Source organism: Chelonoidis abingdonii, chromosome 2, assembly GCF_003597395.2.
Source record: "Chelonoidis abingdonii isolate Lonesome George chromosome 2, CheloAbing_2.0, whole genome shotgun sequence".
NCBI lineage: Eukaryota > Metazoa > Chordata > Testudines > Testudinidae > Chelonoidis > Chelonoidis abingdonii.
In genome coordinates, this window is record NC_133770.1 from 59,819,958 (window position 1) to 59,841,194 (window position 21,237).

The 21,237-nt window shown below is 39.3% G+C and overlaps 1 protein-coding gene across 1 annotated transcript; it reads right to left on the reverse strand.

The window, feature by feature from the left end:
* Positions 1-851: 851 nt before the first annotated feature.
* On the reverse strand, positions 852-19,927 carry AGR3 (anterior gradient 3, protein disulphide isomerase family member). The gene is made up of 8 exons (XM_032801429.2): positions 19,800-19,927; positions 17,279-17,424; positions 13,889-13,952; positions 12,488-12,540; positions 11,732-11,808; positions 11,516-11,579; positions 3,046-3,129; positions 852-2,165 (listed from the first exon to the last, which is right to left on the reverse strand). The coding sequence occupies exons 2-8, from the start codon at positions 17,382-17,384 to the stop codon at positions 2,116-2,118; spliced, it is 498 nt and encodes a 165-aa protein (XP_032657320.1). The 5' UTR covers positions 17,385-17,424; positions 19,800-19,927; the 3' UTR covers positions 852-2,115.
* Positions 19,928-21,237: the final 1,310 nt, after the last annotated feature.

The window sequence follows — 21,237 nt, forward strand, 5'->3', positions numbered from 1 at the left end:
TGTCAGAGACAGGATACAAGGCTAGATAGACCATTGGTCTGAGGCAGCTTGGCACTTCTGATGTTCTTATATTCTGAGTAACACTGGTGTGACCAAATTCAGGTTCCGTGGCTTTCTCCTTTTCAGTTATATCATTATAACATTCAGTGGAGATGAGTTGTCCGGGTTTATTTTCAACATACATGTGTTTTGTATTTTTCCAACAAAAGGCAGGGAATAGAATGTTCATACATTTATAAACTCAAATCAGTCATACAGCTCAGTGTAGCTCTTTCCTTTATATTACTGTATGTATGATGAATGCCCTTTCCTTACTACAAGTTTTACACAGTGTCTGAATATATAGAGTACAAGATGAATGGATGAGTCACTTATGACTGGCCCAGTCACCCTTACATGTTCTAGTACCAGTTTAAGTGGTAGGCAAGGAAATAAGATTTCTTTTGTTCAGACTCTTAAAATACAGTAACATCAAGTCTTCAATACTGGGTTTAAGAAGCCATGACATTTATCTTATTCATAGCCTCTCACTGTATTTCCAATCACTGTGGGAGTGGAAACCATTATGATTGCTAGGCATATGTCTTGCAGTCCTCTGGAATGGTAGGTGGGTTTTTGGACTTGACCAGAGAATATGGAGTATTGTTCTGCACTGAGGAGTCGGTCCTTGATAAATGAAGAACACCTGGACTCACAACTAGGGCTCATTAAAAATAAATTATTCAATGAAATTCCAAGTTTTCACCGAGGCGGGGGGGGGGGGACCCACCCGCCCCCCATTCCAACTGGGTCTAATCATGACACTTGAAAATGACAGTGATACTACTTTTATTCTGGCTAGTCTCTGGATTTCCTATGCCTCACACAATTTGAATTGTGTATCAAATGAGTAACCAAACAGGGTTAGGAGGGACATATTTGACAGTTTTAAATTTTATTTTCAGCATCTTCCTACAGGTACAAAATTCATTTTACTGGGTGTCAAGATAATATACTATTAGTGACTGATGTAAGAAATTGAATTTTTCTTTAAGCATACAGATCATTTTTCTCCATGTCTCTCTCAAACTCTGTTATAACAGCAAATCTCTTTATGAACAACATTTTACTTTATAGCTAGGAGTAACTTAATTACTTCTTAACAAATGAGTCTGACATTGTTCAAAAGAGAACTAGATAGGTTCATGGAGGATAGGTCCATCAATGGCTGTTAGCCATTGGACAGGGATGGTGTCCCTAGCCTCTGTATGCCAGAAGCTGGGAATGGGCGACAGGGGATGCATCACCTGATGATGATTATCATTCCCTCTGGGGCACCTGGCATTGCCCATTTTTGGAAGACAGGCTACTGGGCTAGATGAATCTTTGATCTGACCCAGTTTGGCCATTCTTATGTCTGGGTGTTATGGTCCTGAAGTTTATGCTGAAGCTGGGAATTCCTTCCTTCTAATCCATTGCATTAGTATATTTTCCTCAAAGTCAAAGGCCGTTTATTTAGGTTTTGCTATATTTTATCTGACAGAGCCTATACTGTTCACTTAGCTCCATTAGTTGTATATTCAGCATCAAAGTATATGTTCTGCTTTTAACAATCACATAGTCGTACAGAAGAATGCTGGACACAAAGACGAGCCACTCCTACACTGCCAACTGAGCTTCTCTTGAAAAGTTACAATGAACTTATTATCCTTTTCTGCTTCAACCTCTCTAGGAAATGTCTTCTGATCGGATGCTCTCAGCAAAGATAATTAACTGGCGCAGGCTACCAAGCAGTCATCAGATGGGATGGGTTACAACTTCTGGTCAAGCTTTACTGGACCAGATTTGAATCAGTGACCTAGAATTCAAACATTTTTTTGCATCGTTTTACCATCACCTGTGAATTTATCTGTGCAGCTAAGGTTTTACATGTTTTAAACATTCAGTTCACTTTCAAAAGTGTTATATATACCTGGGAATATATTTTTTTCATATGAAATTCTGTGTACCACAATTGATTGCTATAAGGTTTAAATGCTAATACAGACAAATCAGCTAATGAGTATATTTCAAATGTAGAAGGGTTCCTTATACCATTTCACCTGGTAGAGGTTATGGTGATTTCACTGCCACAAGTTACAGTTCAGTCTGAATGAGGCGTAATGCTTTCTTCATGTTCTCTATCACTGGAAGAAGAATAAACCGCAAATTAAAAAAAATATTTGAAGTACACTTCTATCTGAAAATAAAATCTCAATTTATCAAGATGTTTTGCTTGTGAATTAATTGATGTATATTGGGGGACAAATTTTATTGTAGGATTTTTGGCACCATTTACTGAAACCGAGGGTGTAGAGTTTCATGGTTCATTATTACTAAGAACTTGACAAGCTCCATTTCATCACTTTTCACTTCCTTTCATTTTTCATATTTTAAAACTGATCCTCAACAGTAAATCTTATAATCATACTTGAAGCGCAAACATACAAATCAATTGTCTTCAGCATATCTAATATTCTATTTGGGGGGTAAGAAAAATGATATACATTCTTATAGATGCTGTGATATGAAAGGGACAAGGTTAACCTGAAAAATTACTTTTCTGTCTGACAATGAGTAATCCTAGGTTGTACCTAAGTAACTCTAAATTTAAAAAGTTGAGAGAAAAATATTTTCTCAATTTTTTCCCCTAGGCTGTTTACTTTGTGCATTTGACAGCCCTTTTGTGGATAGTAATTTTCACTGTTCCAGTTACACCGTGATCCTGTAAACTTTTGAACACATGCGTAAATTGACTCGCATTGAGTAGTCCTACTAATTTCAGTGGGAGTATTTGTGTACTGAAGTGCTTTGCTGGATCAGGACCAGAGTGTTCAATCTCTTGCAGGTTCAAGCTCCTAATCATATTTTTATAGACTCTTTTAAAGAATTTCCCTAGGTATTTTTAGGGTGCTGAGCAGGAAAGACAATGAAATGCTGTCTGATCCTCAAGCACAGATCAATGGGTAGGGTATGTCTCACTGGTCACAATGTGAAATGCAAAGCATTCACAGTGTGGATACTTACAGAATGGTATGTCTTGTGGTTCATAAGTATAGAGTCGATTAGAATATCTTCCAGTGATATCAGCTCTTACTGTGAGAGAGGGGTCTGAAAAAGTAGAGACATTACACAATATCCCATTGCATTCTCAGTAACAGAATCTTCAATATCTACTAGTTGTGAATATGAGGCAGAGTCAACTTAAATATGGTTTTGGTGGATACTAATTTAGAGCAAATGGAATAATTACATTCTTTTCCACCCAGAGTTCTTATTACACTAATACGTACTGAATGACTGAGAGATTTATTTTAAATATTATGTATTAATTATTAAAGAGGGATATATGTTATGTTCACCAGTATGTATATTCTATTGCATGTTTAAAGGAAAATATCACAAAAAAGAGGCCAGTCTGATTGAATATATATTCAGTAGGGCTGTCAAGCAATTAAAAAAGTAATTGTCATTAATCGTGTGATTAAAAATTGTCATTAATCATGCAATTAATTGCATGCTGTTAATAGAATACCATTTATTTAAATGTGGATGTTTTTTACATTTTTAAATATATTGATTTCCATTACAACATAGAATACAAACAAGTTTGTTTACATTTGCAGGAGATAATGCTGCCAGCTTCTTGTTTACAATGTCACCTGAAAGTGAGAACAGGTGTTTGCTTGGCACTGTTGTAGCCAGTGTTGTAAGATATTTATATGCCAGATGTGCTAAAGATTCATATGTCCCTTCATGCTTCAACCACCATTCCAGAGGACATTGATCCATGCTGATGAAGGGTTCTGCTCAATAACGATCCAAAGCAGCACAGACCAACGCATGTTCATTTTCATCATCTGAGTCAGATGCCACTAGCAGAAGGCTGATTTTCTTTTTCGGTGGTTTACATTCTGTAGTTTCCACATTGGAGTATTGCTCTTTTAAAACTTCTGAAAGCATGCTCCATAGCTCATCCCTCTCAGATGTTGGAAGGCACTTCAGGTTCTTAAACCTTGGGTCTAGTGCTGTAGCTATCCTTAGAAATCTCACAACCTTCTTTGCGTTTTGTCAAAGTTGCAGTGAAAGTGTTCTTAAAATGAACACCACATGCTGGGTCATCATCCAAGACTGCTATAACATGAAATATATGACAGAATGTGGGTAAAACAGAACAGGAGGCATACAATTCTCCCCCAAGGAGCTCAGTCACAAATTTAATTAACACATTATTTTTGTAATGAGCGTCGTCATCATCATGGAAGCATGTGCTCTGGAATGGTGGCCAAAGCATGAAGGGGCATATGAATGCTTAGCATATCTGGCATGTAAATACCTTGCAATGCTGGCTACAAAAGTGCTATGTTCCAGTACACGTGATCCTGTAACTTTTGAACTGGTAAATTGCTGATTGGTAGTCTACTAATTTAGTGGAGATTGTGTATGAGTGCTTTTGCTGGATCAGCCGAGTGTATTCAATCTCTTGCAGGTTCAGTTCCTAATCTATTTTATAGACTCTTTAGAATTTCCCTAGGTATTTTTAGGTGCTGAGAGGCGAAATGAATTGCTGTCTGATCCTAAGCACAGATTCAATGGGATAGGGTATGTTCACTGGTCACATGTGAACTGCAAAGCATTCACAGTGTGGATACTGTACAGATGTATGTTTGTGGTCTAGTATAGGTCGGATTGTATCTTCCAGTGATATCAGCTTTACTGTGAGAGAGGTCTGAACAAGTAGAGACATTACACAATATCATTGGCATTCCAGACAGTCTTCAATATCTATAGTTGTCTTCTGAGGCAGAGTTCAACTTAATTGGTTTTTGGTGGATACTAATTTAGAGCAAATGGAATACATTACATTTCTTCCCCAGAGAGTTCTTATTACACTATACGACTGAAATGATGAGAGATTATTTTAAATTTCTGTATTAATTATTAGGAGGGGATATATTGTTATGTTCACCAGTATGTATCTTCTATTGCATGTTACGGAATATCACAAAAAAGGCCGTCTGATTGAATATTATCAGTAGGGCTGTCAGCAATTTAAAAGTAATTGTCATTATCGTGTGATTAAAAATTGTCATTAATCATGCAATTATTGCATGCATGTTATAGGTAATCCATTTATTTAAATTTGGATGTTTTTCCATTTTAAATATTATTGATCTTCCATTAAACATAGATACAAACCAGTTTTTTACATTTGCCGAGATAATGCTGCACAGCTTCTGTTCAATTTCACCTAAAGGAGAACAGGTGTTTGCTTGGCACTGTTTAGCGTGTTGTAAGCTATTTATATGCCAGATGTGCTAAAGATCATATGTTCCTTCATGTTCAACCACCATTCCAAGGACACTTGCTCCATGCTGATGAGGGTTTGCCTTCAGATTAACGATCCAAACGCCAGACAGCCAAGCATTCATTTCATCATTCTGCGTCAGATGCCACTGCAGAAGGCTGATTTTCTTTTTCGGTGTTTACATTCTGTTAGTTTCCCATTGGCGTATTTGCTCTTTTAAACTTCTGCGCATGCTCATAGTCATCCCTCTCAGATGTTGGAGGACTTCAGGTTCTTACCTTGGGTCTAGTGCTGTAGCTATTCCTTAGAAATCTACACCTTCTTTGCGTTTTGCAAAGTGCAGTGGAAGTGTCTTAAAATGAACACATGCTGGTCATATCAGACTGCCTTAACATTGAAATATATGACGAATGTTGGGTAAACAGAACAGGGGCACTCCATTCTCCCAAGAGCTCAGTCACAATTTTACTTAACACATTTTTTGTAAAATGAGGTCGTCATATCATGAGCATGTGCTCTGGATGGCAAAGCTATGAAGGCATATGATGCTTGATATCTGGCATGTTAAATACTTGCAATTGCTGGCTAACAAAAGTGCTTTGCAAAAGCCTGTTCACTTTCAGGTTGACATTGTAAATGAAGAGGGCAGGGGGGGGCATTTGGTTTTCTTTTCCGTATGTACAACTCATTTGCTTAGTGATTGGCTGAACAAGAAGTAGGACTGAGTGGACTTGTAGATTTTTTTTTTTGTTACTAAGTTGCGCTCAAAAACAAGCAGTGTAAAAACTTTAGAGCCTCTATTTGTAAGTTCAACTTTCAATGATAAGAGATTGACTATAGTATTGTTTGAGTGAATTGAATCTATTTCTTATAATTTTTGTAATTATAATAAAAATATATGAAAGCTGAACACTGTCTTGTGGTGTAATGAATAGTTTTTTGGAAATGTGGAAAATTCAATTATTTAATAATTTCGTTGGTATTCTATTGTTTAACAGTTTGATTAACTGTGATAATCGCAATTAATTTTTTGCGGTAAAGTGTGTTGAGTTACTGCGAATATCAACAGCTTTATATTCAGTTTATGTAAATTATGCACTCATTGGTAGGCATTATATAATTTCTGTGGAGGACTTTCAGAGCACTAATCCGTATTCTTGATTCTCAGATTTTACTTTCTGCGGGCCACTTTTATTTCCTCTCTGGCTCCTTTCTTTCTCAAGCTTTCTGACTAAATTCTTGTACTTGCTTGTATGGTAGTGTTATGGAAGGGGGTTAGTTTAGACGATTCATAAAAAAAAGAAACAAGGTTAAATCCTTAGACCGTTAGATGCCTGCAGTCCAGGGCCTGATGAAATGATCTGATATCAAGGACAATAGAGGGATATTGAGCCTCTGTATTATCTTTGGATATGGGAGACGGGGAGATTCGGATCTGTAAAAGGGCAATATAGTGCCGTCTATCAAGGGAAATAACAACCAGGAACTACAGACGTTAGTTTTACTTCTGTTGCCAGAAGATGATGGAGAAGTAATTAAGCAAATATCTGACACACTTGGAAGGTGGTAGGTGATAGGGCATAGCTAGCTGGATTTGGTAAGAGAATCATGTCAAACCAATCTGATAGCTTTCTGATAGGATAACAGCCTTTGTGATAGGAGAGTGGTGGTGTGGTATACTACTTTCTAAGGCTTTGATCCGGCGTTTCGTCTGATGATTCTTATCGTATAGTCAATCATTTAGCTGGGGGCTTACCAGGTGGGTGATAACTGGTGGGTAACCGCACTTGGAGGGTTTTATGGTTCCAATCCTCTGAGGTATAACAAGTGGGTTTCCGTTAGGGGTCTGTTTTGGGGTCGGCTTGTCATTATTCTTTCACACCCTTAGATGTTGGCTATAGAATACGTTACTAGCTTGCATGATGATAACATGGGGAGATTGCAACTGCTTTGGAGACAGGTCTATTCAACAATGATCTGGACAAAATTGGAGAATGGTCTGAGGTAAACTGGGATGAAGTTTAATAAAGCCAATGGCAAGTGCTCCTTAGTGAAGGAACAATCAGTTTCAACCTACAGATGGGAGAGACTGTTAGGAAGGTGGGTTGGCAGAAAAGGGATCTAGGTGTTATGTGGAGCACAGCTAATATGAGTCACAGGTTGTGTGCTGTTGCAAAAGCAATCTGATTCTGGGATGCATTTACAGGTGTGTTTTGTGCGCAGACCTCGAGAAGTCATTCTTTCCGCTCTACTCTGCGCTTGTTAGCCTCAACTGGGTATTGTGTCGTTTTGGGCACGATTTCAGAAGATTGCGAGAAATTGGAGGGGTCAGAAAGAGACAGAACGTTAAAGGTCTTGAGAACCTTACCTCGAAGGAGGCTGAAAGAATTGGGTTTATTTAGTTTGGAAAAGAGAAGACTGAGAGGGGACATGATAGCAGTTTTCAGGTATCTAAAAGGGTGGCATCAGTAGGAGGGAGAAAACTTGTTCACCTTAGCCTCTAATGATAGAACAAGAAGCAATGGGCTTACACTGCAGCAAGGGAGTTTTAGGTTGGACATTAGGAAAAAGTTCCTAACTGTCAGGGTGGTTAAACACTGAAATAAATTGCCTAGAGAGGTTGTGAAATCTTCATCTCTGGAGATATTTAAGAGTAGGTGAGAGAAATGTCTATCAGGGATGGTCTAGACAGTATTTGGTCCTGCCATGATGGCAGGGAACTGGACTCAATGACCTCTCGAGGTCCCTTCCAGTCCTAGAGTCTATGAATCTATGGTCCAATCACCACAGTATCTGAGTGCTTCACAATCTTAAATGCATTCATCCTTCCCAGAAAAGAAGGAAAATTCTATTATCCTCATTTTACAATAGGGGAACTAAGCCATAAAAAGATTAAGTGATTTGCCCAAGTCACTTAAGGAGTCTATGATGGTGGAGAGATTTGAACTCAGGTCTTCACAGGCAAAGTTAGGGCTATAGCCACTGCACCATTTTGAGACTTGAAAATGATTCATTCTGAAGACCACCAAGAAAAACACCTTGGATTCCTGGTGATCTACAGATCAGAGGTTTAAGAGCCACACTGAGCTCATCCATCATTGATTCTATATGATTTCTCTCTCTTTGTGACAGTTTATTTAAAAAAAATGAAAATTCCATCTTTGCCATGAAAATACAATGCTGTGTGTTTGTAGCTGTCGGTTTATATCCCCCTCATTGGCCCTTTCCTGAAGGAGGCAACTTGTTTGAAAATAATGATTATAGGGACTTGTCAACAATACTGTAATGTTGCACTCTATATGATTTTATGAAAGTATGCTGATGAGTGTGAATATAATGTAACTAAAATATACTTCATGCAAAAGTTTCTTGTAAGGTATCATTACAAAACTTCTAATCTACTGAATGTGTTGATCCTATTTGTATGAATGCATCATTCTTGTATCTGGGACTAGAATTATGAAATATAACTCTGAGGGCCTATTGTAGTTATGCAAAGAGTGGGCCATTAATGGTGGTTTGGAATCTTGATGGCTCCCATCAACTAGGACAATTGACTGTAAATGGCTCTGTTTTATTTGTAAGTCTTCCTGTATATGTGTGTGCTGGCAAGTGGGTAATGAAGTCTTACAGTAACATGTGATCTGTTTCCTGAACTGGAATCCATCTTTCACCTGGTACTTTTCCATTTAGACGGAGGCATGGGAACACAGAGAGGGAAAAAGGATTCCCGCCTTATGCAAAAGATATAAAGGGGGTTGACCAGAACAAAAGGGGCAGCCGTCATGAGAAATCCCCTAGTGACCACCTGAGCTGGAACAAGGGCTGTACCAGGGGAAAGAATTGTGCCCATACTAAGAAGATGTCCAATCTGTGAAAGAAACTTATTGCAACATCTCTGAGGGTGAGATTTTATCTGTATTCAGATGATAAACTTGCATGGTTCTTATTTTATTTTGCTTGGTAATTCACTTTGTTCTGTATCGGGGGTAGCCATGTTAGTCTGTATACACAAAAACAACACGGAGATGCGAAGAACTGAGGTTTTTTACCCATGAAAGCTTATGCCCAAATAAATCTGTTAGTCTTTAAGGTGCCACCAGACTCCTTGTTGTTTTTGTCACTTTGTTTTGTCTGCTATTGCTTGGAACCACTTAAATCCTACTTTCACTTTTTACTTATTAATTAACTCAGAGTATGTATTAATACCTGGCAGGGGCAACAGCTGTGTATATCTTTCTATGTGTTATAGATGGCAAACAATTTGAGTTTGCCCTGTATAAGCTTTATCAGGGAAAAACAGATATATTTGGGGTTTGGACCCCATTGGGAGTTGAGTATTTGGGTACTAGAGACAGGAACACTTCTTAAGTTGCTTTCAGTTAAGTCTGCAGCTTTGGGACACGTGGTTCAGACCCTGGGTCTGTGTTGGACCAGACTGGCGTGTCTCGCTCAGCAAGACATGGTGCTGGAGTCCCAAGCTGGCAGTGAAAGCAGGGGCAGAAGTAGTCTTGGCACATCAGTTGGCAGCCAGAAGGGAGTTTCTGTGATCCAATCCGTCACACCTTCATCCCCCGCATGGGGTTTATGGCAGCTGTAAGGGCTGGCACTTAGAGAGGGACCAGGATCGATGGGGGTGGTGGTGGTGTTAAACACTCATTAGCATAATTTCCCCATTTACAACCTCTTCCACTTGAGCAGCCCTGGGATTGCATTGCAGCTTCTGAGCACCCCTGCCCCATGTGGCATTGGATTCAATTCTTTTTAGGATCAGCTGGCCTGGTGCAAAGCTGGGTTATATTGCAGGCTGACATATCTCTTTTTTACCAGCCTAGTGACGAGCACATTAAAAATACTCACTGCATTACTGTAAGACTCTTTGCAGGGACATACTATTGCAATGCTGTATGAGCAATTTATTAGACATTCACGGAGATTTCTTCCCAATTAGGCAACTCAGTAAACTCCTTCTCTTACCAAACTTGCCAATAGCTGTGGTTCTGCTTGGTTTTGGAGGGTCAGGGAAATATGTATATAGCACTGATTTCTTTTGTGGACAGATCTGTGGAGAGTTGCCTGGTGGACTAATTTTAAATCCAAGTTGTTTGTTTAAATCACTTCTCTCTCTCTCTCTCCTCTCCCCGCCCCCCCCATGGCTTGTGGATACCTTCCCCTTCTGCACCATCTGCCAGTGCTGCACCTTTCATTTATTATCCCCTTTCTAGGATGTGGAATCATTGGCCCCTGATGTCTCCCTCACCCCAGGGGCTGAAGGAGTCTACACTAAGTGGCAATGTTCTGAAAATGTCACACCATGTTCAGGCTCAACCCAGGAGTGGGAAGAGCCTATGGTAATGGAATTCTAAGACTGAAGGGGGGGACTCAAACCCAAGCTACTTTCACATACACTTCATCCCTAACTCTCACCTATCCCTTACTCCTCTAGTGTGCTGGATGAGATGACCCTTGCTCTTTCCATGTGTGTCTGCGCATCTGTCCATCCGTGCTATCCCCTGCTAGAGGGGATATTTAGATTCTTCCTTTCTCTAAACTGTTAAGTCTTCCGTTATGTAAAAAGCTGTTATAAAGAGGAGGAGGATCAGTGGACATGGAGAAAAACTGAAGGTAGAACAAGAAGTAATGGAGCTTAGTCTACAGCAAGGGAGATTTAGATATTAAGGACAATGTTCTAACTATAAGGGCAGTTAAGCTCTGGAATAGGCTTCTAAGGAAGGTTGTGGAGTCCCCATCATTGAAGGTTTTAAAGACAAGCACCTGTCAGGGATGATCTAGGCATATTTAATGCTGTCTCAGTGCAGGCAAATGGACTAGGTGATTTAGAATATCAGAGCTGGAAGGGACCTCAGGAGGTCATCTAAGTCCAAGCCCCTGTTCAAAGCAGGACTAATCCCCAAATTGTTCCCTTAAGGACTGAACTCATAACCCTAGGTTTAGGGGGCTAATGCTCAAACCACTGAGCTATCTGATTTCTCAAGAACCCTTTCAGCCCTACATTTCTATGGTTTTGTTTGATGCCTTGAAAGGGGAAAGGGTTTGTTCTATACCATGCTAACTCAAAAATTAATAAATGTTAAAAATCCTGTACATCATGAGGGAGAAAATTCCTATAACACATACATACTACTGAAATGAGGTTTCATTTTTAAAGAAGATGTATATTGTGCATACCTACAAACATGATTCGAGGTACATATTGTCCATCAGGTGACAAGTTCTTATCTGTGGTTTCATGCTGACAGGAAAATTAAAAGCAAATTATTAAATATTCATTTGCACTTTGTGAAACTAGCGTGTAGGAGCATATGAAGCCATGGTAGATAATACTAAAGTGACAACATATGCTGAAATGCATTCATTTAAAATGTGCAATATATATCTCCTTACCATGAGATTTAGCATGATGAAGTTATTTTGAGCCATTTCTTGTATTTCCTCATTTTCTGCAAAAATCTTCTTCAGTGCTAGAAAAGATGTTGTGATGGTTTTAAAAGCTGTTCTCAGTCATTGCTTCCAAAATTTATTTTTCCTTCTATACTGTGGCAACATATGCATGAGACTTTCATGCTTTGCTTTCTCCACGTTTCTAATGAGACAGGTCACAGATCTGTCACCACATTTTGGTTTTGTCCTGTGTCGGGACAAACTTCAGCTATACAAATAGAAGCTTTCTCCTGTTATTTCTGATGCCTTCCATTTCAATGGGTGTCGAGCAACAGCTTGACAAAAGTGTATTATTCTTGGTAAATTCTTCTTAGGTCAATTTCAGCAGTCATGCCCCAGTCTCCTTCTCTGGTTACCAGTTCAGGAGGAAAGAACAATATTAAATCTGTTCAGTGAGTCAGGAGTAAATTCATGCATCTTAATTTAAACCGTCTAATACTGCATCAAGCTTTGCAGAACAGCTTTGTAAGGTATTTTTTCATGTTCTCTGTTGTAAAAGGCTTGTGATGGGGTTTGTGAGCAGCCTGTTTTCATTATTTACTTTTTGGAGATACTTTCTATTGAATATGCAGCATATCTGAGAAAGTGATTCAGTGTTGCAGATAACTATAGTAAGGGGCCATATAACAACCTAGATATTGGCGGATATATGTTCTAAAAATCCTCAAATTAATTTAACAATCAGACAATTGAAATTACCTTGGCAGTATTGACAGTCCTCCAGATGATGAATGACCATCAGTGGTTTGTTACTGTAATAACAACAACAAATACATAATTAGATCATCTGATGAATATCCAAGTGACTCTAATTTTACAAACAGGCCTGGATATGCAACTGCTGTTGTATCTTATGTCACACCTAACTAATAACTAGACTGAGGCATTGGGAAGAATGGAGCATATTTCTGAGCTTAGAGACAATAGTGGCATGCAACTCATTCATAAAAAGGAACGCAACCAAATAGAGGTGCAAGATATATTGTAAACTAAGAGGTTCTCAGCTTGGAGACCATAGAGGCTCATCTTTTTATTATTGCTTAATATATAGTTCCAGGAAGGCTTACAAAGAGAATCATTCTCTAGCCCAGTCTTGTGGACACTTTCCTTGATCTGGTTTTCTACAAGGGTTTTTTTTTTCATAAAAAAATCTATTTTTGATTAAACTGCCCTTCCCTTGAAAATTGTCTATGAAAAGTTTCATTGAAAAATTGGTGGGGGTGGGAGAGGCAATTTGAGCAGCTGCGAAATTGGCTTAAATTTTTCCCCAAATGAAAAATGTTGATGAAATTTAAAAATTTAGATATCTTTCAACATTTTGGGGGGAAAGTAATTAAAAAACCCCAAATCTTGTGAGACGAAATTTTTATTCTTTTTTTTTTTTTACCAGTTCTCGTGCTCAGTACAGTGCTTATTACTATACATTTGCTATTGACTACAGTGGCAACTCAGTAGGAGTTTCCTCCTTGCTTTCACAAGTTATCCATCAGATTAGTTGCCCCTTCTTTTAAATCTGAGCTGGCCTGGGACCGTGCTTTCTTGCTGTAGAAAGAAGTGGGTTTGGAGGAGTAATCTGGAGGAGAGTGAGGTTATGAGGTATACAGGAATCCTCAAGTGTACTTCCCACTGAATCTCAAAATGAACTCATTCTAGACGAGTTGTGAACAGTGAGGAACTGCCCATGTATTTAATACTATAAGCCAAAGGGGAAAGCATTGAGATAACAGTTAATGCAACAGACTGTTGCCTGAGGTTCTATTACTGGCTCATGCTGTTGTGGTAAAGCTGAGGAATTAATCAGACCAGTTTTCATGATGGTATTTATCTCTATTTACTTTCTGATAATAGACATTTTTCTTGCGGCAACTTTCTATTCCATAGCACACGCATAAATGCCAACATCTTGTCTAACAGTGCTTGATGCAGTAAGCGACAGTGTGATTACCAAAAAGATGTTGCTTTTACTGATAGAATTCACTTTTTTGTTTTGTTACAAGATGCTTTCTAGATTAGCTAGAGTGGGATTTTTTGTTTTGCTTTTTCTTTACAGTATTTTGACTAGATAGTTGACAACTTTTATCTTTTCTAAATGTTCTTTACCTTTTTCTTGCTTGAAAAAGCCCTTCTTCATAGGTTTGCACCCAAGTAATATCATCTCCCCAGCCTGTAATCACAATGGAGGGATTAACCAATATAGTCTTGAAAATAACTTATGTTTTGGACATTTTAGCAATATCTTGCACAGAGATAGGATTTTTCTTTTATCCATGGAGCCTTCAAAACTCCATGTAGGTATTAAGTCTCTGAACTTTTGAGTATTACACTAATTTAACAGATAAGTAAACTTAGGCACAAAGGACAAGGGAACAGGTTTACAAAGGTATTCAGGTTTCTAAAGAGGCATCCCAGAGCCCTTTAAATCCCGGCCACGGCTCTGGCGGCTGGGCTGGGGCCAGGATTTAAAGGGCTCAGGGCTCCCCCCAGCAGCAGGAACTCTGGGCCCTTTAAATCCCTGCCCCAGCCCCACAAAGTTCGGGGTTTCCCCTGGGGGCCGGAGTCCCAGGCCCTTTAATTTGCCCCTGAGCCCCAGGGGGCTCCCAGCCACCTCTTCAACTGGGAGCCCTGGTTGATTTAAAGGCCCTGGGTCTCCCAGCCACAGCTGGTGCCCCAGGGCCTTTAAATCTTGAGGCCACGCCTCTTCCGTATGAGGCCACGCCGCCCTCAGGACTTCGTCAGTACCGGTAAGTCCTGTAAATTACTTTCACCCCTGGAGCCAGCTGAAATCCTGCCTGATTCTCCTCTGCTGAGTATCTTGGTCAATCTCAACCATGTAGGATCTTGTCATAAAGCTCCACCTAGAGACAACAGCCAATATTTTTCAATCTCTTTCTTTATCCAGTCTTGTCAGTATTTGCTCTTCGACAAGATTCGGGCTGCATTCTAATGGGTTAAAGAGGAAAGCCTGAGATGTTTTAAATCTGGTATCTCTTGGTCTCCTATCATTTAAGGAGGACCATTTAGGTTAACGATGTATCTCACAGGTTGGTAATATTATTCTGATCTGTTTGACCAATAAGCAGCTGAGCTTGGCTTGATTCAGTGACCGAGGTAAGGGATTGTTTTATAGCTAAGAAGAGCTAATATAAAGTCTCTTTATTGTAGTAGAGATTTCTTAGCAATCTGGACTGCTGGAAAGAGCAATAAATTCCCTTATGAGTTCTGGGGCTGCAAGTTACATAGTTAAACTTATACTGTGTCTCAGAAGCTTGGAATTCAGAGCAAGCAAGCTGTGACATACTGTCAGTGACTATTTCTTCCACATTTGCAAAATAAGAATTGCAAATTGCTGCAAAATTCAAATGATTCTAACTTCCATTTTCAATCCTGTCCTATGTGGAGTGACATATTAGGGCTTAGTGCTGGCATTTTTTTAAAGCCTTGCTGGTCAAGGACTGCAGGACTTCAGTATGATTGGAATAGGTTATCAGACCTTCAGCTATAGAGAGTTCCCCTCTCTTTGCATGGAAGGATGTGTGAGCCCTCAGGGATACTTGGGATTAGATGGGAGTTATATGGTGCATGTGCCTTGTGCTAATTCTCTTTGTGTGGGATGAATTTTGGCAAGTGTGAGTTATGGGCAGGGCTGGCACCAGTGCAGCAAACAGGTGCTTGGGGCAGCCAACGGAAAGGGGCAGCACGTCTGGCTCTTCAGTGGCAATTTGGTGGGAAGGACCTGCTGCTGAATAATGAAGCGGTGGTGGTAGAGCTGCCACTGAAATGCTGCCAATCGTGACTTTTTTCCCCCCCCCGCTTGGGACAGCAAAAACACTAGAGCTGTCCCTGGTTATGGGTAGTTGAGGACTATAGAGTTCTTAAACATTACATGATAGGGAGAGGCAGGGGCAGTATCTGGAGATTATGCAAAGCAAGTAATCTTATCCAAATTCCACAAATGGAGATGGAGAAGTGGCAAGGACCTTGCAGAGCTCCTAAACTATTCCTGTACCCAGGGCCAGCTCCAGCATTTTTGCTGCCCCAAGCAGCCCCCTCAAAAAAAAAACTGTGGTTGAGAGGGACTGAGGGATCCGCTGCTGAATTGCTGCTGAAGAGCTGGACGTGCTGCCCCTTTCCCTTGGCTGCCCCAAGCACCTGCTTGCTGCGCTGGTGCCTGGAGCCGGCACTGCCTGTACCCATATTCTTAAGGGAATTAACATTAATTAATCATTAATGTTAACTAGTCTTTAACTTTAAATGTAAAGTTGAAAATTTTGCATAACAAGGAATTTCTTAAGTGTGAAAATGAACAGGAGATAGATATGTGAGCATCCTCATTGGTCAGTCTCTAAATGTGCTTCTCTTCTGGAAAACGATTAAGCAAAAATATTTTGGGGGTGGGAAGGAGGAAGTCTGTGATTTCCATGTTAAATGTGTCAAGTTAGGTTATTTGTTTCTACTACATCATTATTAGTAACAGATTCTGCAGGCCAAATGAGGCTGTGATGTGCCATACAAGGCAGTGCAGGTTGAGTGAATTAACCTGATAGGCTGCAACTGAAGGAGAGACAGAGCTTGAAAGGCTGACTGAAGGTTGAACCCAGCTGAGAAGGAATAGTCAGGGCTGGTATAAAGCCGGGAAGTTAGCAGCAGAAAGCTGCTGCAGGGAAAGTGGTCTGCAGTCATTCCCTGGGAGAAGGGAGTTTGGGCTGATAAACCTGTGGGGAGGCTAGAGAGTGAGAGCAAAGAAATAGGAAGGAGGCCAGGGAAACAGCAGCAGGGTCTGGGTGCAAGCAGGCCATAGGTGTACACAGAGTTCCTGACTGGCACCTGGAGTAGTAGGTGGGCCCAGGTTCCCCTACCAGCCACTGGGATAATGGCATAAACTCTCCCAGGCAGCCTTTGGCTCCGCTGCCCAGATGCCCAAAGGGACTCTGATACCCTGGAATGGGAGAGCTGTACAGTGACCTGGCTGGAGGGCTAAGTCATGAAGAAGGAATACCCTGAGTTCTAGCGAGAGACCACGGGGTGAAGAAAGGTATGCCAGACCAGAGTGGAGCTAATTCCCAGAGCAGCCAGGAGGAGGCGCCCTAGTGGTGAGTGGACTCTGTGAGAGAGGCCCTCAGTGCTATCTGTACAACTCCATTGCTTCATTGGGTTTGCGCAGGCATAACTTATTGGAACTGTGTAACTTATTTCGTTGCACAAGAAGAAACAGAGCCCTACTCACTGTTAGCTCTGCTAGTTTTGCAGAGCTAAAAGGAAAAAAATCAATAAGGGTGAGGGGTGGGAAAGAAAAGTAGTATGAGTGAATGTGCACAAGGAGTAGATTTGTTGAATAACGAAGTGCTCTTTTTATATAGCACTTTTCAGAGAAAATAAGCACACAAAATAAATATCATATGCTATCAAATGTCTTAAAGTAGACGAGTATATTGAATTTAAACATGTGGCTGCATTTTATATTAACAATTAAATAAAGTGAACATACTGCACCTCTCGACAGCGTCTGGGGAGCTCTTTTTTCCTTTTTGATTGCCATCGCGAGGTTGGAAGAAACTGCGATTAGCAGGAGTGACAAAGCCAGTGCTGAATGCATCATTTATCTCTTTAAGAAATCCCCTTTCAAGGCAGCAGTGAAACTGGAAAATGAAGCAACCTTTTTAGTTGGGTGGGTTCATTGCAAGTTGCCATCTGGAAGATGATTTTAATAGCATTCTAATAATCTATACCACAAGGACCATTCTGTTTGTTTCTGGAAATAGTGGACTTGCTTGATGACAACAGTCCAGAGTCCAGGGGGTCTACCCTAGATACATAAGCATCCTACAGATTTGTCAGAAATATACCTGGAGAACAATATAGAGTTACTGCTGTAGTTTTGAACAGTGAAAAATGAATCAGTTTCACTTATTTCTAGTCAATTTCACATTCCAGTTGTTATACACTAGTCTAATAATATACTTATTGGGTTGAAAACATGGCAGGACAATGCTTCTGGGTTGTGTTTTCCTTTCCCCAAACTGTATTGTTGGAATTAATAATAATAAAAAACTAATGGCATTGGAATATTTCTATTGACAGTAGGTTTTGTGCTCCACCTCTAGTTGATGATATCCATTCTAAAAAAGTTAGCTGAAATTATAAAAAGCTTGTCTTCTGGTAGACTCCAGTGCAACAAGATACACTGAGAAACATTAGGAAGGGATTTTCCAGAAAACAAATATTTTTACAATTTAAAATTACAAAGTGAAAAACGCATTTATAACTATATTTTTTAAAAATGGCTTTTAATAGTGGAATAATAGTGGAATAGTTTTAATAGACACTTTTGAACCTAGTTAGAATTTCTGTTTTACAAAAATGGTGCTCCCCCGTCCTTCTGGTCTGGTCCAATCATTGCTAGGTATTGTATCTCCAAAGCCCCATGTGTTGTTTGAATGTCATTGGCAAAATATGCAGCATTGGTGGAACTGCATACTGTGGAAGAGAAAATTGAATCTCTGTACTGGCTCACTATCACTGTGATGCTAATTTTAGTGGCAGCGCTTTTTGCATAATACAGTTTGTTGAGAATAAAAATAAACTAAAATGTTCCTGTTCCTGCTATAAATAAATCAGAGGGCTAACTCCTCCCCACCCTGGTATTTATTTAAGTTAAACATCAATGTTGACACCAGAATTAATGGATATAAACTTAGGATGGGCAATCATGAAAAGTTTTGGGGGCTTTTACACTGTCTATATGCAAGCCCTCCAATGCCACAAGTATCACTGCTACTAACTCCAGTTCTGGCAGGTGCATTCCAGTACTGGTTCTCCAACACCTGTCAGTCTCAACACAAAAAGCAGATTCTCTTCAAAGGGGCCACAACAGAATTTTGCTGCTAAAAACAACAACAAAATCCTTGCAGGTGTTATCCTCTCCTAAGGATTCCATAACTATTAAAAGACTCCTCTAGGGTTCTAAAATAAGCAGTAACGTCACCGTAAAATTTTCCCTCCCAACCCTGGTCCATAGTGGTTCACTTTGTTTCTTCTGGGGCTTTAAGAATCCTGCAAGTTTCTTTGTTTTACATACCCCACCCTCAGTGTTGTGTGTAGCAGATACCCTCCCTCCATTCAGGAACAGATGAGAACCCCTTCTGGAGCTCTTTAGCTTGCTGAAGGGCTTGAAGTTCAGTGCTGAGAAATAGGAGGTCTCCCACTGCTCCACAAAGAGGGACTAAGACTACTGCTTTAAGCCTGGGACTGAAAAGTTATTGGGAACAGAAAATCAATCTCAAATTCTACTCGGGGCTGTGCAGATCACTACCCATGGCCATTAAAATGATAGGTCTGTAATCTACAGCATAAACTCAACAAAAATATTCCTTGTAGCTATTGCATGTGGGGTTTAATCATCCTTAGCATTAGATAGGTTTTAGTATTAATCTTTGATCGGTCTGTCACTTATATTTTGTTTTGTATTTTCAAAGTGCTGTGAAAACATTAACACTTATGGCTTGGTGAAACAGTCTCAGATTTCTGATGATAGAACAGCTATGAAATGTGCAGATCAGTAATTTCCTTCAGGATAAATAAGATGCTTCTTATAGTCAAGAAATCTCAGGAAATAAACAGTTTTTTAAATCTCAGGGCCAACAGAAATATTTTTCTCACACTTAAATAACATTTTTTTCCCCAGAAAATCATCATAAAGAAAGCCCAGGATGGCTTCTATGAAAGATAACTGCCACAATTGTTGATGGATGAAGCTTAAAAATCCATTTTTGATATTATAAGATCCACTGCCAGTTTACTGTACTGGTTTAAATGGTGATTTCATTATAGGACACACTCTTGAAATCAGTCCCATTTCTGTTACATATTCCCTTTAGATGAATTTTTTTGCCAGTTAACCTTTTTTATTCTTCTTCCCCATCAGCATGCACATTATAGGTAGATTATATACATTAGAGATAACATAGATTTACTACTAGTAAATACATATAAATGCTGAAAACTGTGTGCTCACCTTAGTTGATCAGTTCTGCTAATAAAAGTTCCTCTTTCTGGAAGTGGCTAGTTTAAAAATTGGTGTGATTTATACACACAAGAATTTCTGATCTGCACAGTTCTATGAGCGTAGCAACAAGAGTGTATTCACCTGCAAAACCAACAGGAACCAGTTAGTCAGAAACCAAGATATTTTTATTTCTTCCCACACCCCTTTTACCCTCCCCTTTAACTTTTTACTTTTGTGAATTCTCATGCCTGTACACGAAATACTCCGATTTCCCTCCATCTTGGCTTGTATCAGGTGTCATCATAATGGGATGCAAAATAAATAGTGACTTGTGTGTGTCTGTGACTTTTTCCCCCCCAAATAGTTTGGGTCTGGCCTCAGTCCACTGAAAAAAAGAAACCATCAGTGAAAGATGAAACTGAATGTGCTATTGTTCCTAATGAATGGCTGGGTTCACTGGTGCTGACAGATTAGATATGAAGTTAATAGGAAGAAACAAGGGTTACTTTGTATGGAGGAATGTAATTAACAAATGAAGAAAACTTGTTTCTTTACATTTAGGAGGAATACAGAATGCTACTTTAAAGATCATGAATCTAAGGATTATATTTTTTCTTTAACTTAAAGTTTAAAGATTGGCATCATGTCTAAAAAACCTAATATAATTCTGACCTAGCTTGACAAACATAGCAGTGCTTCATTGTCCTTGAATACAAAAGGAATTATCTAGGTTATCTTTGTCTGCTCTGGTGCAGCTTTTGCATAGAAATCAAGATGCATCAGAAGCAATCTCTCTAATATAACTGGATTCTTTCTTTTACATTGTATATTAATTAGATCTATATTGTAGTATCAAGTGTAAGATCATGTGTCGTAAACCAAAATGAATTCCTCCAGTCCTCTCTCAACTGAATTTTGGCTCCAGCTTTTAGCTCTGCTACTTTGGCCTGTCCTTGGTTATAGCTCATTGATGTTTGAAATTATCACATGAGGACTTCCATATATGATTTTAAAAAAGCTCTGGAAAAATTACAGCTTTGTTTTATAGATTTCCTTTTGGAAAGTTTCTTTCTAGTTGGTATCACCACACATGCATTTTCTCCTTATTTGCAGTTTCAGTGAATCAACTATTTTTGCACTAAGCTATGAAAATGTGACATCATTGTGTATACAAAAGCCATCTTTAATATTTTGTAATTGAGTGCACAGAAGTTTGTATTTCAAATATTTTGCGTTTAATTACACAATATTTTCACTACCTTAAGGATCAAATACAAAGAGGATGTGGGCTGGTTAGAAAATAGGAAGCAAACCTTTTTGTTTTAAAACAAATGGTTTTATTTTATGTGTTTATTTTAGATTTTAGTCTAAAGAACCTGCTATCCAAAGCTCTGAACTACCTTGACATAGACTTTAAAAGTGTAATTGCCCAGGAATGCAAAACAAA